Source organism: Chrysemys picta, chromosome 2 (assembly GCF_011386835.1).
Source record: "Chrysemys picta bellii isolate R12L10 chromosome 2, ASM1138683v2, whole genome shotgun sequence".
NCBI lineage: Eukaryota > Metazoa > Chordata > Testudines > Emydidae > Chrysemys > Chrysemys picta.
The window spans coordinates 27,021,458-27,049,117 of record NC_088792.1 but is presented as its reverse complement, the minus strand read 5'-3'; the positions used below and the strand labels follow the sequence as shown (position 1 = coordinate 27,049,117).

The 27,660-nt window shown below is 41.0% G+C and overlaps 1 protein-coding gene and 1 long non-coding RNA gene across 4 annotated transcripts in view; one reads left to right on the top strand and one right to left on the bottom strand.

The window, feature by feature from the left end:
• Positions 1 to 938: 938 nt before the first annotated feature.
• Positions 939 to 11,662, bottom strand: LOC112058885 (uncharacterized). Its single transcript, XR_002888061.3, has 3 exons — positions 11,500 to 11,662; positions 1,834 to 1,876; positions 939 to 1,078 (listed from the first exon to the last, which is right to left on the bottom strand). It is a non-coding gene; the product is annotated as an uncharacterized LOC112058885 (long non-coding RNA).
• Positions 11,663 to 11,804: 142 nt separating this feature from the next.
• PITRM1 (pitrilysin metallopeptidase 1) overlaps positions 11,805 to 27,660 on the top strand; it is a 46,415-nt gene continuing 30,559 nt past the window's right edge. Inside the window, exons 1-13 of one of the 3 annotated variants that reach the window (XM_065582838.1) lie at positions 11,806 to 11,987; positions 13,667 to 13,769; positions 14,339 to 14,364; positions 15,141 to 15,247; positions 16,053 to 16,204; positions 17,097 to 17,211; positions 17,284 to 17,380; positions 17,879 to 18,039; positions 19,226 to 19,352; positions 19,964 to 20,052; positions 20,640 to 20,768; positions 23,731 to 23,844; positions 24,298 to 24,394. In XM_065582838.1, the coding sequence (XP_065438910.1) occupies positions 16,162 to 16,204; positions 17,097 to 17,211; positions 17,284 to 17,380; positions 17,879 to 18,039; positions 19,226 to 19,352; positions 19,964 to 20,052; positions 20,640 to 20,768; positions 23,731 to 23,844; positions 24,298 to 24,394 (972 nt within the window). In that variant the 5' untranslated portion in view covers positions 11,806 to 11,987; positions 13,667 to 13,769; positions 14,339 to 14,364; positions 15,141 to 15,247; positions 16,053 to 16,161. Of the gene's footprint in view, positions 11,988 to 13,666; positions 13,780 to 14,338; positions 14,365 to 15,123; positions 15,248 to 16,052; positions 16,205 to 17,096; positions 17,212 to 17,283; positions 17,381 to 17,878; positions 18,040 to 19,225; positions 19,353 to 19,963; positions 20,053 to 20,639; positions 20,769 to 23,730; positions 23,845 to 24,297; positions 24,395 to 27,660 lie in introns of all 3 variants that reach the window. The other 2 variants (XM_005291023.4, XM_065582839.1) reach the window with 2 other exon arrangements.

The following is a 27,660-nucleotide window of genomic DNA, read 5'->3' as shown; positions in this document are numbered from 1 at the left end:
GACCCCCGCTGGTAATGTAGACATGCCCTCAGATGTGCAAACCCAGAAAGTAAGGGGTGATGTCACTACTGTTACCTCACTATTTGGACTTAAGGTATCTCAATACTGGCCTGCCTATCCAACTGGGGCGAAAAGTGATGATCCTCCCTAAGCAATTGCCAGGGTATTGCCAGGGGGTTTGTCTCTGATCTGGAGAGAACTCCCCGGAGCAGGCTAGTCCAGCTAACCCTTGAAAGGACACAGATACAGCCTTCTGATCAAAAATAGGCACACAATCAGTAATACTTCCAAAACAAAGTCTTATTTATTTAAAGAAAAATAGGTGATTACAATATATTTAGTAAAGAAAGAACGGAAATGAAAAAGGTTGCAATATATACTATTCGGTAAAATAAGCAAGGAAAGGAAAAAAATTACCATGTGTCATGGCTAATAAGGCACACTTGGATTACTTTTAAAGATTATACATTCAATTGACTCAGAAGACTAAACAGACTAGGAGACAAATACAATGTTGTGAGTTGGTACACACTGAACTTTTCATACCTATGCATAAGGCCTCAAATATAATAGCTTTGGACTTATTACAATGTAACATACAAGTACCCGATGCATAAAACAGTGCTACAACATAGCATTAAAGAAACACTGAACAATTAACATTTACCATTCTGTGAGCAGCGGCCGGCCGCTCAGAGGATGGGGTGGGGCAGATCACATTCAGAAGCAGACATCCAGCTTTATTGACAGACACACACAAGCAGTCTCTTTAAAATAAATAAAAAATCAGATTTACACTCCTTTGCCAATTCCTCTGATCGCCAGCTTTCCTTCTGCTCTGTCAATCTCTGCTCTGATCTTTCCCTTCAATCTCAGCTCTCAACTCCGTGCTACTGTCTGGTTGCCTTCTCTTGATCTTCTGCTCTCCTCTCGATCTTCTCCACTCTCTCTCCCTCTCTCATCCACCACACACTCTAACTTGCCAGCTGACTTCTTATATTCAGTTTCTGGTCTCCTCTGATTGGTTGACCTTTACAGCACTGAAACTTGCATCACGCAGGGGTGTGTTTTTTCAGCGCTGTAAGTAGCAGTGTAGACAAGGTCTAAAACTATTGTCCCCTACAAACTAAAGCATTCTAATGCTATCACTACCTTTGTAATGTTAATTGGGAGAGGTGAATTGTTCATGGTGTTTCTCACTCCCCTCCCCACTCTCGAGTGTCAGTATCTCTATCCAGGGTGCTGCAATCTATACAGGATAGAAACAAGTGAAAACCTCTGGTAACGCTACCTACCCTGTAACCTTGGGCACCTCACAAAGCTTTGCTGCTGTAGCTCCCAACCTGGGCCACTCCCAACCAGTCTACCAGCATGCAGGTCACACCCTGAGTATCTGTGTGCTAAACAGCCCTGGTTCAGCAGCTCTGACCCCAGCAGCCTGTCTACAGCCACACAGCAGCTTCCAACAGCCTTGATTACTACTTGCAAGGTGAACAAACATGCTCCCACTCGTGAATTTCCACAAAACCATGTGCTCTATAAGTCTAGCCCTCTCCTGAACAATTCAGATAAATAATATGGTTTGTTTGTTCCTCTAAAGACACAAAGACACAACACAGCTTATTAAGTTTACTGGGCTAAATATACCCTTTTCTTTAAACACAGCACTAAGTTGGTTTGTAGTAAAATAAAATAAATGTATTAACAACAGAATATACGTTATGTGAATAAAGTTAGAAAGGGTTACAAGCAAATACAAGTAAAAACACACATCTAAAAATCTAAAACTCAATCTAACAAGATACTGGCTTTGTTCAAGATGGTTTCTCTCACCAGTCATTCTTCTTCCCAGCCATGGTTGACTTTCAGTCAGGACCTTTAAAGAAAGCACAAGCGGCTGGTTTCCCTTGTCTTCCTAACTGAAAGATCTTTGCTTACACAGGCTTCTGACCTATATTCAATTCCAGATATTTCAAGTCTCTCTATCCCCTTGGGTAAAGGACCCATTGTTCTCAGCTTGCAAGAGCTCTGGCCTCTTGTGTCTGTCTAGTGATGAATGCCAAAGATAGCTTCTGTCCTTGTTTATATCTTCCAAAGTTCAATGAATGACAGGATAACCTCATGCTGTCCTTCCCCTCCTGTGGGCTTCCCACCCCCCTGTATTATTTCTATGAAAATGGGGCTTCCATTGGTTCTAATTCCACAATGCTTAATTTACATAGGAGACTGGTAGATAGCTGTATGGGCAGACTGTACAGCCTAATATCAATGAGAATCCATAATTCCTTACATAATGTTAATACATACATTTTACAGTGATGTTAATCACCAATGTCTCATTAGCTTTCAGAAAAAGCCTTACGCTATACATCTGTATAATACGGTAGTATTGTATGCAATGGATTGATTCAATGCTTATCACTTGAGGTTCTTTATAGACCAGCAAACTTTTTAAATGGATTCTTCTGAGGGTTAACCTTCAAAGTTTATTCAAGCTGTGAGGAAGACAACATGGAGTCTGGTTGTGAAGGAAGCCCTATGCTTTTTCTTCTGAAATGCAAATTGTTCTGTTTCCTGCCATCTCCTCACCCTGATGTCTTGATGGTCCTGTTTCTGCTGATATGTAAATATGGACCTTCATTGTCTTTGCCCAAATACTGGGCTTGTCAGGGTTCCCTCCCCACTCTGAACTCTGGGGTAGAGATGAATGCCAAAAATAGTTTCTGTCCTTATTTATATCTTCCAAAGTTCAATGAACTCTGAACTCTGGGGTACAGATGTGGGGACCCACATGAAAGACCCCCTATTCTTATTTCTACCACTTTAGGTTAAAAACTTCCCCAAGGCACAAATTCTTCCTTGTCCTTGGAAAGTATGCTGCTGCCACCACCAAGTGAGTTAGACAAAGATTCAGGAAAAGGACCACTTGGAGTTCCTGTTTCCCCAAAATATCCCCCCCCCAAACCTCATCACCCCCTTTCCTGGGGAGGCTTGAGAGTAACCAAGGTGAGCACAGACCAGACCCTTGGGTTTTTAGGACACTAAAAACCCCAATCAGACTCTTAAAAACAGAACTTTATTATAAAGAAAAAGTCAAAGAAGCACCTCTGCAAAATCAGGATGGAAGGTAATTTACAGGGTAATCAGATTCAAAACACAGAGGCTTTCCCCTCTAGGCAAAATTTTAAAGTTACAAAAACAGGGATAAACCTCCCTCTTAGCACAGGGAAAATTCACAAAGCTAAAACAAAAGATAATCTAACGCATTTCCTTCTTATTACTTACAATTTGTAATCTTAGATGCTTAGTTCAGGTATGGCTTTAGGAGATGTATTTTCCCAGCCCTGATTCCTCGCTGACTGGACTGAACAAAGGAACACAAAACAAAAACCTTCCCCCACAGATTTGAAAGTATCTTCTCCCCTTATTGGTCCTTTTGGTCAGGTGCCAACCAGGTTATCTGAGCTTCTTAACCCTTTACAGATAAAGGAGGGATTTTATGCTACCCTTAGCTGTATGTTTATGACAGGGCTGGTCAGATAATCAAATAAATATTCCTTTTTCTCAGATAGATCTGTTTAGCAACTATCCAACATACCTGGTTTACATATACTTGAGTCATAATTTCAGAATATATTAATAACTCTTAATACATGTAACATACATACATCATGCAACAATATAAATGATCAGTGAGTTATTAGTTTTCAAATGGTACCTCACAAAGCATATTTTGTACAAAGATTATTACAATAGCATGTAGGGTATGAATACAGGGCGCTTAGTGTCACCAGTATGCTTTAGGAATTATTTTAGTGTTATACAGGAGGTCAAACTACATTACCACAATAGTCCCTTCTGGCCCTGGAATCTATGAATCTATAATTTCTCTTAAATAAAGGCTCAATAAAACACCGAGGACCAAATTCCACTCTTACTCTTCATCAATGAAAAAGTCTACTGAAGTCAGTGCAGTTAATCTGAATTCACATTAAAATAACTGAGAGTAGACTTTGGCCAAGACAACTCAAAATTCTTTATATGATGTTGTGCAGAACTAAGACTATGCTCATTTTAGACCAATTATACATTTTTTTTAATTTGGTGGAGAGATTCCTCTGAATTCTCCTTTTTGTCTTAAATTCATCACTCCATTTCAAAGAAATTTTAAACAATACGTATCCACAAACAAACTATATTTTCACTCTTATGTTACTTTTGCAGGAGGAAACTAGCACAATTAGGAAATGAAGCAAAATAGCCACATGAATTTCAGTTCCATTTCAGAAAGAGAAAAAATATTAATGTATGAGATATAGTCAAGGGTAAGATCAATAGAGAAAAACGATTTAAAGCTATCTAAAAGGGTGTTATAAGGAAAAAAAATGGTAATCAATCCCTACATTTAGGAATAAAAAACTGCTGCACTTTGAAACTCTGCCCCAGCAGACTGTCTGAGTTTGCAAATACATGCTGCTTGCCAAATGCACTGGTATGAATACAGACAGTCAATGGGCCTTCATACCAATAAAAGCACCCCAAATGAAAAATAAAAGATGGCAATAGAAAACTCTTCCATAATTACAGTCACAAATTACAACAGACAAATAAAGGAACAATGACAAAGAAATATGTAATAAGATAAGGTAGTTCATAGTCAAATTAAGGAAATGCTTCATACTAAACCTTAGAAAATAAGTAACATAACTAAATAGGAAAGAAGGTCAACATAATGTTCTTAAAGTAAAAATTGCTCCCTGGTGTCAAACGCTAACATTGTGGTGTTAGTGTGAGAAAATAAGTAGCAAATATTTCAAAATGTAATTTTAATAACACTATGAAGAGTAAACTCATTTCTTTGGAGTTCCAGAAACTACCCCTTTTTATACATGTATTGTTTCAAGAACATAATGTATTATATTTTTAAAATTATGAGGCAACCTAATTAATTCCTGGTGTAATTATGGTATTATATTACTTATTGTTATTACTACTACTATTACTGTGGTAGTACCCAGAAGCTAGGTCCTGTACAAACACAGTAAAAACAGCCCTTGCCCCCATGAACTTACAATCTAAATTGAACCAAGATTCAACAAATCAAATAAGAAACAAAAGAAGTGAAATGGGGGAAAGGAAGGAGAGGGGAGGAAAGGCAGGTAGGTGAGTTAATGCTAGAGTGACCAGATAGCAAGTGTGAAAATTGGGACGGGGGTGGGAGATAATACCCTATATAAAATAAAGCCCCGAATATCAGGAATGTCCCCCTATAAAATCGGGCCACCTGGCCACCTAGTTAGTGCACATCTTCCAAAACCTTCTTTAACTACATCAGAGTTACACCAGAAATGAATTTGGCTCCTGATGTTAAATTTAAAAGTAAAACAAACTATAACAGAAAACTCAAGTGAAAAACACGTAAACTGAGAGGGAAAGTGGGAGAGGCAGAAAGAAGCTAAGGATAAGATGCAATTGTAGCTGGTGAACAGAGATAAGGGAGTAATATCTACAGTGTGTTTTGGTGGAGCTGCACCCTGTAGTAGAGGAAGAGAGAGGAGACAGATGAGGGAGCTGAATCATGAAACGAAGATGAAAGGAATAAAGGGGGTTCACAATGTAGTGGGAGAGGAGAGTTGTGCCATACAGTGATGAAAAGGGAAGTAAAGATCAGAGGATGATGTGCTGTGTAGAGGGAGGAACTAAAGTGGCTGAACTGTTGGTAGACAGTATGTCTTTTTTTAAAACCTGTCTATGTTGTCGTGCTTGGAGTCGGAAAGATGTAGAATATGTTGATGAAATTTCTAGACCACATAAGATTTCAAAACTTTCAGAAAATGCCATAGCCGAAATGTTGGTGTCTAAAGTGTTGGTACCTAGCAGGGCCGCCCAGAGGGGGGGGGACAAGTGGGGCAATTTGCTTTAGGCCCTGGGCCCCACAGGGGCCCCCACGAGAATATAGTATTCTATAGTATTGCAACTTTTTTTATGGAAGGGGCCCCCGAAATTGCTTTGCCCCAGGCCCCCTGAATCCTCTGGGCAGCCCTGGTACCTAGATAAAAATGGTCAGATTTTCAAAGGACCTGAGCACTTGCTGCTCCTGTTGAGTTAAAATGAATTCACAAGTTTCTCAGCACTTCTGAAAATCCGGCCACTTATATCTAGGTGTCTAAATATGAATTTAGGAACCTACATTTAGAAACAGGGGTTTGAAAATTTTGGAGACATACTTAATTTCCCAGATTCTTGGTCTCTTTTGGTATATGTATTAAAGCCCGTACAATGAAGATAAAATAATAATAAAATAAAAATAAATTAATCGAGATATCCTATCTCCTAGAACTGGAAGGGACCTTGAAAGGTCATTGAGTCCAGCCCCGTCTTCACTAGCAAGACCAAGTACTGATTTTGCCCCAGATCCCTAAGTGGCCCCCTCAAGGACTGAACTCACAACCCTGGGATTAGCAGGCCAATGCTCAAACCACTGAGCTCTCTGTCCCCATATTAGTACCTAAAAGTGTATTATTTCAATTTATAAACTAAAGCAAATATCAAGCCATCTGCCAGTAAAGACCAGAACAAGAATATAAGATTGACGTGCAATAGATCCTTCAGTGGGCACACAGAGTTAAACTGATCACTAGTGAATCTCCACTGAGGTCAACCAAATGACTTCAGAGATGCACTTGCCCAGTCTACATACACTTCTATCAGGTCTCTATTTAAAATATGTTACTTCTGTATCTATAGGGCTGTGCTTTGGTACAAGCATCTGCACACATGAATCCAATTGATGGCCTTGATTAGTTTTCCCTGTTGTTTGTGTCTGTCTTTCATGCAACAGGAAATAGAAAAAAACATTTAAAAACTAAGGAGATGTGATTGTAAAACCGTAAGTTAGGAGGCTGTGGGAGCCATAGATTCAAGGACTGGAAGGGACCTCGAGAGGTCATCGAGTCCAGTCCCCTGTCCACATGGCAGGACCAAATACTGTCTAGACCAGTGGTTCCCAAACTGGGGTTCGTGAACCCCTGGGGGTTCACGAAATGTTACAGGGGGTTCTCAGGAAAACATTCCCTAATGGCGGACAGAACTGTCCCTAGGGACCCCGGACAGCACGGGGCCAGCAGCCTGGCGCCCCTGGACTTCCAAGAACTAAGCAGATCAAAGCAAGCATATCTATCACACTGAGGAGATTTAAACTTCAAGACTCCTTATAAGAAATGGAAAGGGAGGTGGATATTTTTTGCTGTTTTTAAAATTAAATAGGCAAGTAGTATTGTTTTTAAAATTATAATGAAGAACAAGTTTAAGCTTTGTTGTAACGCGTGTTGTTTGCCTGGACTGCTCAAGACCTGAATGCATATGTAGGAGGAACTCTTTGAGTTGGCTTCTTAAATACCTTCATGCTGTTTCAAATCTGATACTCCTTGATGAAACACAGGAGCCTTGTCTTATAACAGGCTTATTCAAAGTGATAGAAGCTACGGAAGTGAGATCTTGGAAGAGTGTTGCCATTTTCATAATGTAATAAAAATAATGTAATTATAAATAATAATTAATAATAGTGAGTAATAAGCATGTCATAAAAACAAATTTTATATTTCCAAGATCACTGCTTTTATAATTTATACTCAGGTAAAGGAGAAAATCCCTGGAAATATTCATTTTTAGGAGGGGGTTCGCGAGACTTGACATTTTAGTGAAAGGGGTTCACAGGTTGTTAAAGTTTGGGAACCACTGGTCTAGACCATCCCTGATAGACATTTATCTAACCTACTCTTAAATATCTCCAGAGATGGAGATTCCACAACCTCCCTAGGCAATTTATTCCAGTGTTTAACCACCCTGACAGTTAGGAACATTTTCCCTAATGTCCAACCTAGGCCTCCCTTGCTGCAGTTTAAGCCCATTGCTTCTTGTTCTATCCTTAGAGGCTAAGGTGAACAAGTTTTCTCCCTCCTCCTTATGACACCCTTTTAGATACCTGAAAACTGCTATCATGTCCCCACTCAGTCTTCTCTTTTCCAAACTAAACAAACCCAATTCTTTCAGCCTTCCTTCATAGGTCATGTTCTCAAGACCTTTAATCATTCTTGTTGCTCTTCTCTGGACCCTTTCCAATTTCTCCACATCTTTCTTGAAATGCGGTGCCCAGAACTGGACACAATACTCCAGCTGAGGCCTAACCAGAGCAGAGTAGAGCGGAAGAATGACTTCTCGTGTCTTGCTCACAACACACCTGTTAATACATCCCAGAATCATGTTTGCTTTTTTTGCAACAGCATCACACTGTTGACTCATATTTAGCTTGTGGTCCACTATAACCCCTAGATCCCTTTCTGCCGTACTCCTTCCTAGACAGTCTCTTCCCATTCTGTATGTGTGAAACTGATTTTTTTTTCCTAAGTGGAGCACTTTGCATTTGTCTTTGTTAAACTTCATCCTGTTTAACTCAGACCATTTCTCCAATTTGTCCAGATCATTTTGAATTATGACCCTGTCCTCCAAAGCAGTTGCAATCCCTCCCAGTTTGGTATCATCCGCAAACTTAATAAGCATACTTTCTATGCCAATATCTAAGTCTTTGATGAAGATATTGAACAGAGCCGGTCCCAAAACAGACCCCTGCGGAACCCCCCTCGTTATGCCTTTCCAGCAGGATTGGGAACCATTAATAACAACTCTCTGAGTACGGTTATCCAGCCAGTTATGCACCCACCTTATAGTAGCCCCATCTAAATTGTATTTGCCTAGTTTATCGATAAGAATATCATGCGAGACCGTATCAAATGCCTTACTAAAGTCTAGGTATACCACATCCACAGCTTCTCCCTTATCCACAAGACTTGTTATCGTATCGAAGAAAGCTATCAGATTGGTTTGACATGATTTGTTCTTTACAAATCCATGCTGGCTGTTCCCTATCACCTTACCACCTTCCAAGTGTTTGCAGATGATTTCCTTAATTACTTGCTCCATTATCTTCCCTGGCACAGAAGTTAAACTAACTGGTCTGTAGTTTCCTGGGTTGTTTTTATTTCCCTTTTTATAGATGGGCACTATATTTGCCCTTTTCCAGTCTTCTGGAATCTCTCCCGTCTCCCTTGATTTTCCAAAGATAATAGCTAGAGGCTCAGATACCTCCTCTATTAGCTCCTTGAGTATTCTAGGATGCATTTCATCAGGCCCTGGTGACTTGCAACATCTAACTTTTCTAAGTGATTTTTAACTTGTTCTTTTTTTATTTTATCTGCTAAACCTACCCCCTTCCCATTAGCATTCACTATGTTAGGCATTCCTTCAGACTTCTCGGTGAAGACCGAAACAAAGAAGTCATTAAGCATCTCTGCCATTTCCAAGTTTCCTGTTACTGTTTCTCCCTCTTCACTAAGCAGTGGGCCAACCCTGTCTTTGGTCTTCCTCTTGCTTCTAATGTATTGATAAAAAGTCTTCTTGTTTCCCTTTATTCCCGTAGCTAGTTTGAGCTCACTTTGTGCCTTTGCCTTTCTAATCTTGCCCCTGCATTCCTGTGTTGTTTGCCTATATTCATCCTTTGTAATCTGTCCTAGTTTCCATTTTTTATATGACTCCTTTCTATTTTTTAGATCATGCAAGATCTCGTGGTTAAGCCAAGGTGGTCTTTTGCCACATTTTCTATCTTTCCTAACCAGCGGAATAGCTTGCTTTTGGGCCCTTAATAGTGTCCCTTTGAAAAACTGCCAACTCTCCTCAGTTGTTTTTCCCCTCAGTCTTGATTCCCATGGGACCTTACCTATCAGCTCTCTGAGCTTACCAAAATCTGCCTTCCTGAAATCCATTGTCTCTATTTTGCTGTTCTCCCTTCTACCCTTCCTTAGAATTGCAAACTCTATGATTTCATGATCACTTTCACCCAAGCTGCCTTCTACTTTCAAATTCTCAATGAGTTCCTCCCTATTTGTTAATATCAAGTCTAGAACAGCTTCCCCCCTAGTAGCTTTTTCAACCTTCTGAAATAAAAAGTTGTCTGCAATGCAGTCCAAGAATTTGTTGGATAGTCTGTGCCCTGCTGTGTTATTTTCCCAACATATATCCGGATAGTTGAAGTCCCCCATCACCACCAAATCTTGGGCTTTGGACGATTTTGTTATTTGTTTAAAAAAATCCTCATCCACCTCTTCTACCTGGTTAGGTGGCCTGTAGTAGCATGACATCACCCTTGTTTTTTACCCCTTTTAGCCTAACCCAGAGACTCTCAACACTTCCATTTCCTATGTCCATCTCTACCTCAGTCCAAGTGTGTACATTTTTAATATATAAAGCAACACCTCCTCCCTTTTTCCCCTGTCTATCCTTCCTGAGCAAGCTGTATCCATCCACACCAACATTCCAATCATGTGTATTATCCCACCAAGTTTCAGTGATGCCAACAATGTCATAGTTGTATTTATTTATTAGCACTTCCAGTTCTTCCTGCTTATTTCCCATACTTCTCGCATTTGTATATAGGCATCTAAGATACTGGTTTGATCTTTCCTCCCAGTTTTGTCCTGACCCTCCTTTCTCTCTGCCAATATAGCCCACACTCCCTCTCGTTTCCGACCCATCTCCCAGGTCTCCATGTTCCCCACTTACCTGCGGGCTTTGCTCACCTGTCCCCGTTGAACCTAGTTTAAAGCCCTCCTCACTAGGTTAGCCAGTCTGTGTCCAAATAGGGTCTTTCCCCTTTCCCCATCAGTAACAGGTGCGGTATGTGAAACTAATTTTAACTTATTTAAAAAAAAAAACTGAGTAGGTTTTCAGGATTGCTTTTAAGGCTGCACAACCATTTTTGTTGTGGACCACTATTCTGAGTTGCTTGTACATTTCTGAACTTTTCCACCTTGGAAATAGAAATTTGTCAACTTGCATTTAGAGATCAAAACTAACTGGCCTACTCTCCCATGGTACCAATACTTTCAAGTTAGGTATTACGTTTTTCAACTTTCTAGAAAAAACGTGTGAAGTCATGCTGCAGAAGGGGAGCAGGAAGGACACCATTTTTAAGAGCACACCTGCACTGACTGCCATGACCTCATGTGCACAGTGCATGTGATGCTGTGCTTGAGTGGCGCACTCTTAAAATAGGGTGACCAGATGTCCCGATTTTATAGGGACAGTCCCAATTTTGGGGTCTTTTTATTATATAGGCTCCTATTACCCCTCACCCTGTCCCAATTTTTCACACTTGCTGTCTGGTCACCCTACTCTTAAAATGTGCGTTCAGATATTGGACAAAGCCATGTCCAGATTTGCCAGTATCAGCTGCGGGACAAGCCTCCCCGAAAGGGTGGCCGGTTCAAACTGGATGAGTGGCCTCCCTAATATTCATGTTTCTTTAACCCAACGCTGACTGTTGCAATGATTAGTGTTAGGCTTTTGATATTTACAGAGCAAGGATTTGCGAACCTACCAATACTTCCTAAAACAGACAGCCCCCAAGCCCTTTCCAAGTTGTGTCTTTTCCACAAGGTGACTTACTCTGAGCACAGCAGAGCTTGGCTGCCGTCCAGCCCCAGGAGAGCGGGGCTGACCCCGCAGAGGAGCCAAGCGAGGCGCCTCCCGATCTCGAGCCTGACACAAGCGTGAGCCCGGCAGGCCGAGGCCGAGCCCGCGCCCCGGGGCGGCTGTCGCTGCAGTGCGGGCTGCGATGAGCCGCGGCGCGCTGGGCTCTGACACGCGGGGATGGGCTCGGGCCCAATGTGCTCGCCCGCCCGCCGGCTGGCCAGGACGGGGGCGTCTCTCTCCGCCGGCGGGAGGCGGAGCCATGGGCGGCCCGGCGCAGCCGCGCCAATGAGGGCCCGGCGCAGGGCAGTCTCGGACCCGCCCCGCCCCCGCCGGAGGCCGCAGGCAGCGACAGGCTCTGACGCGGCCCGGCCTGGCGCTTCAGTCGGGATCCTGCGCCGGGGGACGGGCTGAGCCATGTGGGGCCGATACCTGGCGGCGCGGCGGCTGCTGAGCCTCAGCCGGTGAGGAGGGGCCGAGCGGGGGGCGCTGTACGGCGGGGGGCGGCGGTCCTGGGCCCGATCACCCCATCCACCGGCTCATCGCCCGCCCCCAGCATCTTCCTCCCAGAAACCCCCCAGCCCCCCCACCATTCGTCTCCCTAGACATCCCCCCTTTCCCCAAACCCCCCATCCCCTGTGTTCTCCCCCACACCCCACAGCATTCGTCTCCCTACACATCCTCCCAGTCCCCCACCCCGTGTCCTCCCCCACATCATTCATTTCCCTAGACCTCCCCCTTCCCCCACCCCCTGTATTCTCCCCACAGCATTCGTCTCCCCAGACCTCCCCCCCACCCTGAGACCCCACACCCCCTGTATCCTCCCCCACACAGCATTCGTCTCCCTAAGCATTCCCCCACACCCCATGTATCCTCCCCACAGCATTTGTCTCCCTGTAACCCTTCTGTATATTGCCCTTCCCCCCCAGTTTGTGTGCTTACAGTACCAAACTTCCTGTTATCCCCTATAAATTCTACATTCCCCTTGTCCATATACACCCTAACATATCATCCTGACCTTCTCTAATATGACCCCCTCACAGTCCCTACTTCTGATAACACTCCATCGTGCCTGCCGTTTACACACATGGTCCTTATACCTACCAACATGCACAATTTCACCCCCTCTGTTAATCTGCTACAGAAACATCTCCCCTAGTCAGGTCATAATCCATCTGACACTGCCTCATAGAAACCTCTCCTTCACACTCCATAGATCTTAATCACTCTGTGGTCCCTCCTTCTAACTGTCCTTCCCAGCTACATTTCTAATATTGCCCTGACACACAACCTACCCCATCCTATTATCCAGAACTTGTTCAATTTCCTGATATTACCCCAGCAAAACTGTTACTTCACTTGAAGTCTTCTACCTCCTATAACTCTGATCAATGTGACATAACCCAATGATGCTGATTGCTCTCCCCAATGCTCACGTTGCTCCCTTAAAATATTGCATAATTCTGGGCCATATCTACACTGGAAAAACATCCACGAAAATTCCTACCAGTTCAGCAAGAAAAACAGACATAACTAACACAGAGGTAAAAATAGGTCTGGCCTCTGGAGTAGTAATTGCACTAGGGCTTTGCTGAACTGGTGGGAATGTTGTTGGTTTTGTTTTGTAATTTTCCCAATACAGACAAGACCCTAAAGTTGACACCCACCCTAACCAATGTTTGCCTCTTGTTTTAGGCCCCGATCCTGAAATGAGCTCAATATAGGCAGATGCCCATTGAAGTCAGTGAAATTTTGTGTGCACGGGGGAAGGAGGGGTTGTTCATATGAAGCTCCAATCTTGCAATAACTTTATCTTGTAAACTCTTCTAGGTAGGAACTTAGCATTTGTCTATAGCAGTGGTTCTTAACCTGTGGCTCATAGGCTGCTTGCGATGCAGTCAGCACCCAGTTGTGGCCCAGGTGACATCGTCGGGGCCATGCAGGTAGCATTGCATGCAGCCCACATAACACACATGCGGCCCAGAGTGGAAAATAGGTTGAGAATCACTGGTCTATAGGATGCAATATTCATAATAATACACCCTTTTCTCCACCCCCAAAATTAAGCACAGAAAGGGGATGGGGTAAAGAGAAACCTGCTTGTGCAGTTGCATCTTTTTTCAAAAAGAAAATTTTATTTCAGGACTTTGAATCAAAAGTCATGGAGGTGGAAGAGTGGGTCTGCAAATGAAAAAGCACTACAATACAAGATAGGAGAACGAATCCATGGGTTCACTGTAAACCAGGTACAATATTGTCTTTTTCTCCATCTCGCACTGTGAGCACTTTATAACTGGACAAAAGAACTTAGTGTAAGATGAACAGGAGTACTCGTGGCACCTTAGAGAATAACAAGTTTATTAGAGCATAAGCTTTCGTGGACTACAGCCCACTTCTTCGTATGCATCCGAAGAAGTGGGCTGTAGTCCACGAAAGCTTATGTTCTAATAAATTTGTTAGTCTCTAAGGTGCCACAAGTACTCCTGTTCTTTTTACAAAATATGAACTCTTCTTAGGTCGGGGAGGCCTATTTATTGTAGTGGAACTAGCAATATTTATATAGCTCTTTTCATCGGATATCCTTTTAAAGGAAGTCAGTATCATCCCCATATTACAGAGGGGAAAACTTTAGCACACAGAGTTGGAAGTAAGTTGGCCAAAATCAGTAATCTGTGCTAAAACGAGTAATAGGGCACTGCACTAAGTAGCTGGTTTCTATCTTCTCAATCTCATGCTCCTTATAATTTATACAAGTGGCCAAATTGTTCAAAGATTGTTTCCTATACCAGACAAGTATTGTTGGTTTCTATTGCAGATACAACTATAATTTCTGCCCTTCAGGTAATTGTGTTATTTAATTTATTTTTCTTGTATTTATTCACCTCTAATTCAACATGCTATGAAAACTATCTGCTAAAAATAGACTCGCACCACTTATGTTTTATTCACCAGCTAAGTTTTATTTACAACCTAAGGCTCTGATCCTGAAATTGATGCAATTTAGTGGCTTCTTGAGTTCCATTGAAATTAATCAGACTCCATTTGGGTGTGAGGGCCAGCTGCAGGAAGGGGGCATAAGTGCTTGATCTGGCTCTCTGAAACATGGAGGTACATAAGTACCAAATGGTCTTGGAAAATCATTTATAGCACGTGGAAGTATCTGTCAGTGACAGTGTACATAACAGTGCACTTTTGAGCAAATGGGAACACAATAAAATCCTAGGCATTTTTACATAGACCAAAAATATTTAAAAATTACTCCTTAATACTTTGTTTCTTAAAAATAATGGTGACTTTTTTGGTACTATATCAAAGGGTTGCAACATAAAACAACAAAGACAAGGAAGGTAAAGCATACTCGCATGTAAAACATAGTGGGATGACAGTTAATCCTTTGAATGTGCCTGACTTTAATATAATATTGAATTATATGGTGGTGTAATCTTCCCTATGAAATTCTTTGGTTTTGCTTTCCATTGTAACCTTAATTTCTTCTAATTTAGTTCTAATTGGCTTTGATATGCAGCAGAGGCTAGTGGGTTCTTTTCATAGTGTTCACAAATTATTTTACATAGAATTTATCTAAATACTAACATGGAGGTTTTCTTCCAATTTAGGTAACAGCTGTTCCTGAGCTATTCCTAACTGCAGTGAAGCTTAGTCATGAGAACACAGGAGCCAAATATTTACATGTGGCACGTGAGGACTCCAATAATTTATTCAGGTTTTCATTTTAATATTAATATTTATAAAGCACCTTCCATATGAAGATCAACCTGAGACCTGCAAACACTAATACAGCTTCATAATACTTGAACATTACTAATACTTTCCATTTAAGGAGCTCATAGTTGCAAGACTTAAAAAAAAATCCTATTTTACCAAAACTGTTGTAAAACTTAATTTCTCTTCTGTCTTTCAATTAGTGAAATGAGTTTATTTTTTCAGTAAGGAAAAATTCATACTATCAAATCCATTTCAGAATGCGTTATCAATTTCTCTTACGTTGATTGCTTATCTTTATAAACTAAATTGGTGTAAGACCCTCTTAAATGGATTTAAGACTTTCTACACAAGGGGGTTGTTTTTAACTTAAAGTGGTACAACTTTCATATGTAGTCAAGGCTTAATTCACACAACTTACCGGTAAGGTTAGTAACAAATATTGCTATAGTCACTGTCAAAAGGGGATGTACATTTACAATATTGGTGTTAGCTACTGTAGCTGTTTTATCGACAACCTTAGTTACTTAGTTTGTCTGCTGAACCGCATATCATGCACTGGAAAAACACCATATCTCAACCAAAAGGTATACGTTCTCCTGGCAAGCCCCCAAAAGTCCTCTAATTGTGAGCTTGGTAGTTTCCCCCCTTGAAAGAAATGATATTCCTGCCTCCCAGCTGCACCAGTATTGGAAGATTAGTTTAGTTACTAAACCATGCTGCCTTTCACATGAGGCTAAACTACAAAACAAATAATAGATGTGCTGTCTTTTGGTCACAAACCATTGTGTTGCATTCTTTTATAGTGTACAATTTCGTACGACCCCGTTGGACAGTACTGGTGTTCCACATATCCTTGAACACACTGTGCTTTGTGGTTCTCAGAAGTATCCTTGCAGAGATCCTTTCTTTAAAATGTTAAACAGATCACTGTCCACTTTCATGAATGCATTTACAGGTGAGTTCAAGATAACTAAAAGCATATAATTCAGCAGTTCTCAATCTGTGGGTTGGGAACCCAAAGTGGGTCGCGACTCTGTTTTAATGGGTTTGCCAGGGCTAGTTTAGACTTGCTGGGCCTGAAGCCCGAGTCCCACCACCTGGGGCTGAAGCCAAAGCCCAAGGGCTTTGCCTTTGCACCCACCTCACCCCCTCTGCCCAGGGCAGTGGGGCTAAGGGTTTGGCTTTCTTCCCCCTTTCCTGTCCCACTTGGGGCGGCGGGGCTTAGGCAGGCTCAGGCTTCACTCCCTCCTCCTGTTGTTGTGTAGTAATTTTTGTTGTCAGAAGGGGGTCACGGTGCAATGAAGTTTGAGAACCCCTGGCATATATAATATTGTTAATTATCTTTTACTTTATGATTATGACTTACTTCCTAAATTCCATGTTTATTTTTATTTGTTTTGCTATAATTATTTATAAGTATTGTTGAGCCTCTCTAATTACATTGACTGGGAGATCCATTGCAAAATATTGAATTTTATAAACTAGCAAGCAAACAAGCAAGACGGTGCTGATTCACAAATGTATTTTGTTCATTTGACAAGTATAGGTTAGTTTTCATATACTATTTGACACTTCATAGTAATATAAGTAAATGTTCTGTTAGCATCACTTTTACAAAACAGCCATCTTAGCGATGAGTTTCTTACTACAGTATCAGATGTTTGCTGAGGAGTGGAGAGAAAACATCACATTCTATAGACATTATTGGGTGCGTAAATTAGCGAGGTTCTACTCTGTTCCAGTTAATTACTTGGACAATAGAACTTAAAATGAAAATAGGAAGTGAAATGCACTGCAAACTTCCTAAAATACTTTGGTCATTAATATTTGACTTTGTTTGTATACAGCCAGTGATTACACACTCTACCCATTTTCAACACAAAATCCAAAGGATTTTCAGAATCTCCTGTCCGTGTATTTGGATGCTGCTTTTTTCCCATGTTTGCGACAACTAGATTTCTGGTAAGACTTGTACAGTTGGGTGTATAAACATTAAAAATCAAAGACTTGCTTATAATTTTAAAACTTTTACAGGCAAGAAGGTTGGAGGTTAGAACACGAGAATCCGACTGATCCTCAGACACCACTAGTCTTCAAAGGAATTGTTTTTAATGAAATGAAAGGGGCATTTGTAAGTTCTGGCTTTTATTATCAATGCTATTGATAAAGGTGCATTGTGAATATTTGAAGTAGTTTAAATTGCAGATTAACAATTTCATAGTTTCATTGAGTTTGAATAGCTCCACTATCCCCAGTATTAACCTCGTACACTCAATAGTAATATTGAAGATAGATAGAATAGGATCTATTTTGAAGAATAGTCTGTTGAAAACCTTATTATTTATATAAATGTAGTATTTAAATAGTGGATCTTGCTGTTCTCCTATCTTTTGAGCAAAGGTTGGAATTATAATGTTGCAGCAATCGGCCATTAGTCATCTGATTAAACAGTGATGACAACTTTAATAAAAATTGTTGTATTAAAGTCAGTGGAACTGGTGGACTACATGCTTGTGTAAGAATTACTTTTATGAGTAAGGCCTATAAGATCAGGTCTTACTGATAAATATTTTTAATCTTAAAATTTCTTCTGATGGCTTGCTAAAATGTATTTTTTTTCCCCTTTAAGACAGACAATGAGAGGTTATTCTCACAACATCTACAGAATAAACTCCTTCCTGATCACACTTATGCTGTAATATCTGGTGGAGACCCATTAAGTATTCCTGACCTTACATGGGAACAGCTTAAACAGTTCCATGCCACTCATTATCATCCAAGCAATGCTAGGTACTTTAAATTGTTGTTACTAACTTCTTAGGTGATATACTGGGTTAGCCATGTATGTGTTTACTTGTGTCTCTCACAATAATGCAGGTATTTACTTTATATTAATGTTTACTATGTAAGGCATGGGGCAAAATTTTATAGCCCCAAGAATGGATAAATGGGTATGTATTTTGTAAAATTTTTGTCACTCATTCAAATCAAGCCCATATTGGAAGTCACAGAAAGATGTTATAATCTGATGGCTCTTCAGTGGCTGGTGTGACATGAGGTAATGATATCAGATTCCTACTGGTAGGTGTTGACAATGCTCAGCCATTAACTCTGTTGGTATATTTGACAAGGCCTGCATAGAAGCTAATAATTGACTTGACATGGAGACTTAAAGGTGATTCCTTCAGATAGAATTGAGGGGTATTAGTGGGGAAACTTGTATTGCTTCTGCCTTTTCTGAACCAATTCTGTGCATAAATAGAAATTCAGTTTAGAGGGCTGTCAATCCAGCAGATTTCATGAGAAATTAATTCAGCTATTGCGATGCTGACCTCCCAGCTCACATCCCGCTGTTTTGTTTTTCTTCTCAACCTGCTATTTCTAACATGTCTGAATATTGATCTTGATAATCCAATATGCTCTTCATAGGCAGCTCCTAGAGCTTGTGTAGAGCCCCTGTAAATCAATGATGCTTCTTGCAAGGGTCTGCCTCGGTGGAGCCAATTGAAGGATCAGGTCAAAATTTGTAACCTCATTGAGGCAAGGATTGTGAGATCTTATCTATTTAGCTGCTCGCAATATAACCTTGTTTCTCTTCTAGAAAAATAGTGTTTTGGGAATTTGGCTGTTGGGATTAGGTTGTTTGGACACACAACTATTTCCCCTCAAGAGTACTATATGATTGTCCTACAAACTAGCTGCTAGCTTCTAGTGCTCTTGACTTGAATGCATGAAACTGACTGGAAAATGGCATGGGCTCTTCAGCTCTGAATAACTTTCTGATTAGTGTGTGTTAGTTTTATTTCTGCAGCAGAATTTTTGGTGGCATTTTTGACAGGTTTTTGGGCCATGAAGACGCATTCATTTCTGCGTATAACTAACTCACTAGAAGATGCATGAAATTCAGACTTCATTGCTACTGTATTATGCATGCAGACTAAAAAATGAAATCCTAATCTTACATTTTAAAATGCAGGTTCTTCACTTACGGTAACTTTCCATTGGAGCAGCATTTGAAACAAATTCATGAAGAAGCGCTGACTAAGTTTCATAGAATTGAACCAAATACTGCCATCCCAGTACAGCAACTCTGGGATAAGCCTGTAAGTAAAGATAAATATACAAACAGCCTTTGTATTGCAGTACTTTAAATATTGATTCTGGTCTGCAATGCTATTCAACTTACTGTTGTTTGTTTTTATAAAACACTCAGACATTTTGTTTGGTTATAAAAGTGTTAACTGTCTTTGGGCCTTATGATAAATTTAAATGATTGACTTCTAGGTTCTGTATACTGTTATGTTTAGGGTCTCAATGATCCCTCAGTGTTTGAAGACTGCCACATTATATTCACTTATTAGAGAATTATCCATCTAGCAATTGACACAGAGTGTTGGGAGTTAGGAGAACTCCTGCTTTAATTTGCACCCAGAGTTAAATGGGATGGAAGTTAGGGCAGGATTTGTTTGTCCCTTTCTTTCTCAATTTCCCACTTGTAATGGAGATACTACCTACCTCTCGTGGATGATAACAAGCAAGGATGATGTATTCATGAATTTACAAGTTAACTCATTAACATGTGTAAAGTGCATTAAAATTTGTGGAAGGAAGACGCTATTGAAAGACAAATTATCCTTTATTATTAACTTCTGTTGGAGTTTAATGTTTTAAATAATTTTACTGCCTCTAGTTACTTATTTATTATACTTGACAGAGAGAGCATCATGTGAAATGTGGCTCAGATTCATTTGCTGCAGACCCTACAAAGCAGACAACTATCAGTGTCAGCTTCCTGTTGACAGAGTAAGTGTATTGAAAATGAAATTACAACAGAAGAATCATGCTTATTCCTTTAAATGAGGATCTTACTAAGAGTTTATTTCACCATGAGCATAATCAGCAGAATTGTTTACTGTAAGGATTCTCAAATTTGTTTCATAGTATGGGTCACCTCACATCCCATCATGACTGGGTGGCCCTGCGTGGAAATAAAGAACCAATACCATGTATTCTGTGGACCAGTGTTTCAATGGTTCACTGTATTCTAATTGGTTACATCTATGCAAACTTATTAAATGTAATGGGGTTGCCCAGGTGTACCTCAGCGCCTATTTAAACCAGTATAACCTTTATGACTGGCAATGATGTAGCAAGTGGAAAGAACCCAGTTTGACTCTAGGAGCCCAAGCTGCGCATACACAACTGTCAGTGACTTAAAAAAACAAAACAAAAACCTCTTCCTTCCCCCCCCCCCACTTCCCAACCCTCCCCCTCTAGTTTGATACCAACAATAACTTAAATATAATACATAGTACCCCACAATGCCATTTTAAAGAGCACCATGCTGTAACACTGATTTTTTTTTTTTAAAACTTACTTTTTTCCCTTAGCATTACAGATACTTTTGAAACTTTCACGCTTAACCTGTTGTCTTCCCTGTTGGTTGGTGGACCTAATTCTCCCTTCTACAAAGCCTTACTTGAGGCCAATCTTGGTACAGACTTTTCTCCTGATGTTGGGTAAGTGTCACAATTTACTTTGCTTCACCTTTTAATGACTGTAACTTCTGTAACATTAATACTGCTCTTGTTATAAAATTACTTCCTTTTTTGAAAAATACATCGAAGGTGGGGAGAAAGCTAACTCTTATTATAATTTTCATGCTATTTTTATACAAGAATCTTCTGGTGTATTTTACTCTTTTCCATAGTGGATCAGTGAAGTATCTTCAAGTGTAAATTATGACCTTGCAAGATACATAAATAGTTTTATTCCTGACTTACATTGATGTAATGGAGATCGGAATAAGGCCCATAATTCACAATCCATGTTGCTATTTTGCTGTTACCGATTACTTGCATACAATGTTTAAACAGTTGTTTTCAAATGTATGTTTGATTCTATACACTGGAGCAAGTGGATTGAAACCCTGTGGCAGTCTCTCGCATGTCAAAGTATATATTTTCAATATCCAAAACTATTTTATCTTGACATCTTAAGTGCTTTAGGATTACTTTGGAACAGTTAGTAAATTAATCTTTGGTAGGCTTTTATTTACTTATGGTGCTTTTCTTTTCTTTTTCTGATTGATTTAGTAATGAAATATCAAGTTTTCATAGTACAATATCTAAGTTACCTTGCATTTCCAAAAGTCTCTTGTAGATCTAGGACATTCTATAGATGATGTTTTGCAATATATTGAACAGAAAAATGGGACTCTATATATGAGTAAAGATACCCATGTGTATAACTGCTGGTAGGATCATTTCCTAAGTACTTAATGTTTTAAATAATTACACTTCATTCCAATTAAAATGACAGTATTGAGTATCTACTAGGTTAATGTGCAACCTCTTGGTAAGAAACTCATTGGTAACTTTCAATTTAGCTTGTATGTATTTATCAGTGCAACGTTAAGAAGCAGCATAGTCTACTCCTGAGAGCATTCTGTGCCAAAACATTAAACATTCTGTGCACAATATTTTAAAATTCTGCAAATTTTATTCCTCAAATAAATGAGGAGGCTCCACATGGCATTGGGGAGAGAGGCCACTGGCTGTACAGAGACGGCAGGCCACTGTGCAGTTCCCTCTGGGACATGGACTCAGCGGTGAGGCTGCACCCAACCCTGACATAGCGCAAGGACCGAGCCTGCCCCAGAAACAACCCAGGGCCTTGCCCATCTGTGCCAGGTGCACCAGGTGTGGGCAGGCAGGCTCAGCAAGGCAGGATCCAAATGTGGAGGGGCTTAGTGTGGGGGATCCAGGTATGGGTTGAGAGGATTCTGTGTGGGACAATCTGGATGCACGCGGCTCAGTGGGGGATTTGGGTGTGGGGGGGATCTGGATTCACAGCGGTTTGTTGGGGGGGGTCTGATGAAGGTGGTAGGGGCTCAGCAGGAGGGGGTCTGGGTGTGTGGGGGAAGGACGTGCTTGGCAGGGGGTTCTGGGTGTGTGGGAGCTCACTGGGGGGGGAGGGGTGTCCAGATGCTGGGGGAGTGGGGCTCAGTGGGGTCGGGATCAGGTGCAGTTGGGTGGGGCTCAGTGGGGTGGGGATCCAGGTACGGATGGCTTGTCAGCTTGGTGCAGGGGGGGTTCTGAGTGTGGGGAGTGAGTCAGAGCGGAAGGGTCTGGATATGAGGAGGTCTGGGGGCAAATGAGGGAAGCAGCTCCCTGTACAGGGATCCCTCCCCCTGCAGCTGAGGAGTGATGGGCACAGGAAGTGGGACGGGATGGGGAAGATGGATTTTTGCAGAGGTTTCTGCAGCTGAGTGAGAAATCTGGGGGTGGGTCTGACCTGCCCCTGTATGCCGTGCAGGGGAAGAGGAAGTCCTGTCCTCCCCAGCCCAGCCGGGACTAGCAGTTGAGCCCGGTGCAGGGTAGGAGTCACCAGCTGGGTCTTTCCCGTCCAGCTTCCTGCCCCACAGTGTTTGCCTCTCTGCTGGCTGCCCTGGGCCCCCGAAACATACTACTGGGAAGGGTTGCATGACCGCTCTTGTGGCTTCCCTTTGCTTCCCTATCAGAAAGTCATTTTTCTGCAGAGAAGCAAAAATCTGCGGGGGACATAAATTCTGAGCATGTGCAGTGGTGCACAATCCCCCCCCCCCCCCCCCCCCCCCCCGGAGTAATAGTCTAGAGAAATGAGCATAAGTCGGAGAATTGGACACTTCTGAATTCTGGATCACTTTATGGTCTTTGACAAGTCATTCATGGGGGGTGGGAAATTGTAAATGGCCTCTAATTTGCGTGGCTCAGTTTTGCCATGCTGAATTTTAAGTGCAGTTGAGTTGATTTTCATCAGTGCCGGTCCCCTACAGCTCCTATTACATTGGCTTCTATTGGAATTGTAGGATGTTCAGGACTTCTGAAAATGGGACCTTAGGTTTCTAGAGTTGAGCCCTAAAGTTAGTCACTTGTGAAAACTTGGACTACAGTTTCTTTATCTCAGTTTCCCTAAATCTATTGAGTCACTGTGACATAAATATGGAACCCCCAAAGTATCATCTCTGTACTCAATTTTCAAAGACTGCTATATGAAGACTAAATTGTAGACACCTTCTACTCACTGTCATAAGTAAAATGTACATGTTGGTTTAAAAAGTGTTTTCCTCTTGGTATCTGCCATGTAAATAAAATTATATAAATACAGAAAAATCTTCTGTATTTGAAAACACTAATACAGATTAATTCCAAGATTTTTCTGTCTTGCCTAATTTACTTTTGGTTCTCTAGCTGTATTTCATTCTTTAGTTTGAACCATGGCTGAAACTTTTGAAAACAGTGTAACATTCCTACTGAAATTGAAAAATAAATAGCTGAAGATTTTGGCTCCTTGCCTTTTTGTTAGGTTTTTTCTTTTCCACCTTAGTCTATATCTTGTAAATTCTTTTTCTTTTTGCATTCATTAACTAGTTATTACTTTTCTGTGGTTCTGTGTAAAAGTTTCAGTACCTACCGCTGGAATAAATGTTTTTTATTCTAGGTTTAATGGCTGCACGAGAGAGGCTTACTTCAGTGTAGGCCTGCAGGGAATTGCTGAGAAAGACATTGAAACAGTCAAACAAATTACTGCTAGAACAATAGATGAAGTTATTGAGTGAGTAATGTTAAAATTCTTGAAGTATTCTTTTAGCAAAAACTATTTCTAGAAGTATATTTTTAAAATATCAATTATTTTTTAAATGTATGAAAACTACACTAAAGTAGCAATTTTCAAGGGTTCAGTACTTTTAAGAACCAATCTTTTTTCTTGCCTCTCCCCCCTGCTTCCTTAAATACTTGTCCTATAGTGTACCCCCACCATAATATTTAGGAGTTAATAGTGCTGTTTCATTAAATGACACACCATGATATTACTTCATATCAGTTTTATTCTATATGGTACATATTAAGTACCAATGCTTCATCAATACTGTAATTCATTTTCATGTCTTTATTTATGATTAGTAGCATATTAATGGGTGCATGCATACTTCTGTGTGTGTGTGTGTGTAGTATGTATGTATACAACTCCCCTGCATCTATATAAAAAAAAATTCTTTTCCCAAAGAAAAGGATTTGAGGAAGAGAGGATTGAAGCTCTACTTCACAAAATTGAAATCCAGATGAAGCATCAGTCTACAAGTTTTGGACTTGCCCTGACATCAGTAAGTGCTCCTTTTTTCTGAATAGGAAAAATGTCAGTTTTCAACAGTGTCTTAGAATTCTGGGTCAGATTTTGCAAGGCCTTTCTCATACAGACCTTCTACTGAAATATCTTTTTTTTGTCTCCCTTCCTTCCCCTCAATATTAACAAAGGTCTGTCATCATTAGACTTTGTAGAGTAACTCTTCACTTAGAGTTACTCTAATGACACTAGCAAATCCCCAGACCCATACTTCTCCCCAGAAATGTGCATCCTGGTTAACGTTGTTTTGTTGCTGATCAATGAGGGAACAGGCTTGTTTAAAGTTGTGCAATGCTCCCTTATAACGTCGCCTGTTTTGCCCACTGCTTGCAGGAAGAGCAGCCCATTGGAGCTAGCAGGTGGGGGCTTGGAACCAGGGTGGACCAACAGCCCCCCTACCAACTCCCTGCTCCCCTAAGTTCCCTGTGCGGCAGCCGTCTAGCAGGCTATCAATTGCTGGCAGTTCAGCTGTTCCTCCCGTCACTGCCATGTGCTGCTCCTGCCCTCTACCTTGGAGCTGCTCCCAGGAGCCTCCTGCTTGCTATGCGGGTGGGGGGGGGGGGAAGAGGGGATATCAGGGTGTCCCTCTCCCCCCGTTCCTACACCCCACTTACCCCATCTCCCTGGCCGGGGAACAACACGACAGGGCTCAGGATGGAGGGAGCTTCCTGGGAGCAGCTGCTGTCTCAACTTGCTGATCTACTTAACGAGGCAGTGTACTTAGAGTGGGGTCAGCCTACTTAAAGGGGCAATGCTCATCTCTCTCTCTCTCTCTCTCTCTCACACACAGGGGGTGTGTCTCTGTCTGCCATAGTCTCCCCTCCCTCCATTCGTGCTGCCTTGTAGAGTGTGAGGCTACATTAAAAACAATGGGTTAACCCTTGAGGGCTCAGCCAAAAGCTAGTTCATCATTTAGCAGTAAGGCATTCCCTGGGAAATATCCCACCGTCTTCCACCTTCTGACTTCACCACCTCAACCAAGCTTCACAATCATCATTGCTGTGTACAGTATTAAATTGTTTAAGTCGCATTTTTCAGGAACAGAACTACAACGTTAACGAGGAGTTACTGTATTAGTTGGTTAATTTAGGGCTCAATCCCCTAATGTTTACACGATTAGGTCCACTGGAATTGCTTGCTTGGGTAGCGATTTCTCCTGGGTTTGTAAACTCAGGGCATGGACTTATACATTTGTAAGGCCTCTTGCACCCCATAGCGCTATATAAATAATGACTGATTACTTGGTCCCCTGTACTTAGTTTTGCTGCTGTAATTAAAATTCATAGTTTAAACATGAAAATATGCCCTGGCTTGAATGTTTACCTAAAATTTTCTCATAGAAGCAATTGTAGAGATGAGCCCCCTAGAAAATGTGGGTGGCTCTGAAGAACCCTGAGAAGCCTTCTAAGCTTTGTAAAGTGGGGGGCTCTGTGAGGATCTGCAGGAGAGATGGAAAATTTCACATTCTGCCTTTCCCAATGATCAACTCCTCTGCTGTCTCCTATTCTGCTACACCCTGTTTCCACTTGTCCACTATCCCTCACTTTGCTGTCACCCTTCTTGTCTTCACCACTGTGCCCTCCCCCACTTTGCTAGGACTCTCTATATCCTGTTCTCCGCTATGTAATCCAAGTTCCATGCTTTCTCCAGCCTGCAAATCCCACCTAAGATCCAAAGGAAGTGAGCATTTTAGGAGGTCTTCTAGAGTGGGATAGTGGGGTTACCAGGAGAGTTGGGGAGGGGACAGCAGCAAGAGAATGCATTTAATAGAATAATCAAATCAAACTTAATTTAAAATGTTTCCCTGTTCTTTTCAAGTTAGGATCCGGCAAAAAGAGCTTTATAAATTTCTCACTATGGTGATCAACCTAAACGTTTGATTTTTTTAAAATGACTTCAGCTTGTCTGATTAAATTCTGCTTCAAAAAACCCTCTTTTTAATTGATAAGACTTGCAAGCAATTAATTTGAAGTTTGAGGATTATCTCTGCAAGAAAATACTCTAGAAACGTACTTTATTTAAAAGAAAAATAATCTGCTTAAGTCTCCAGCAGTAACATCCCATATTAATCTCTCCATATTTCCATTAATAATAAAAATGGAAATAACTTCAAGTTTTCTAGGGATGATTGTTTAAAAACACTAGATCTTAGCGGAAGTTCAGTACAGTAACTGAATTCTCTCTTTTCTTTTGTTAATTTCTTGTTACAACAGTGACAAAAAAGCAAAAGTTAGATTTGTTGAACTTGGAAACCTTAATTTTAGAGTGAAATCATACAGGATTTTTTTTTTTTTTTTAACAGCGTTTGTAGAGACGCATTGAAACTGTCAAATGAATTATTGCTAGAACGATCAAAGTTAATGAGTGAGTAATGTTAAATTCTTCCAAATCTTGAAGTATTCTTTGGAACAATAACAGTTTGTATTAAAAGTTTGTAGAAAAATTTATCGCTGCCAAGACCTAACCTACCCGTTTTTCAATTGATATTTCCTTTGCTTGAAGTTTTTGGTGAGGAACTCGCATTGGTCTTATAATGGAAGCCAGTTGCAACCTTAACTATGGAGTGATTATCATCACCCAGCAATAATTACTTTGAGTATATGGGAATGTTCTTTGAAACAGAAAGTTCCTATGGTATTCTTAAATATTTTTTAGAGTTTTGACAGATAAGAACATAAGACTGGCCATACTGGGTCAGACCAAGGGTCCATCCAGCCCAGCATCCTGTCTGCCGACAGTGGCCAATGCCAGGTGCCCCAGAGGGAGTGAACCTAACAGGCAATGATCAATTGATCTCTCTCCTGCTATCCGTCTCCATCCTCTGACAAACAGAGGCTAGGGACACAATTCCTTACCCAGCCTGGCTAATAGCTATTAATGGACTTAACCTCCATGAATGTACCTAGTTCTCTTTTAAACCCTGTTACAGTCCTAACCTTCACAACTCCACAGTTTGACTGTGCGCTGTGTGAAGAAGAACTTCCTTTTATTTGTTTTAAACCTGCTGCCATTAATTTCATTTGGTGGCCCCTAGTTCTTATATTATGGAAACAAGTAAATAACTTTTCCTTATCCACTTTCTCCACATCACTCATGATTTTATATACCTCTATCATATCCCCCCTTAGTCTCCTATTTTCCAAACTGAGAAGTCCTAGCCTCTTTAATCTCTCCTCATATGGGACCCATTCCAAACCCCTTCTCTGAAGCTTTTCTAATGCCAGTATATCTTTTTTGAGACGAGGA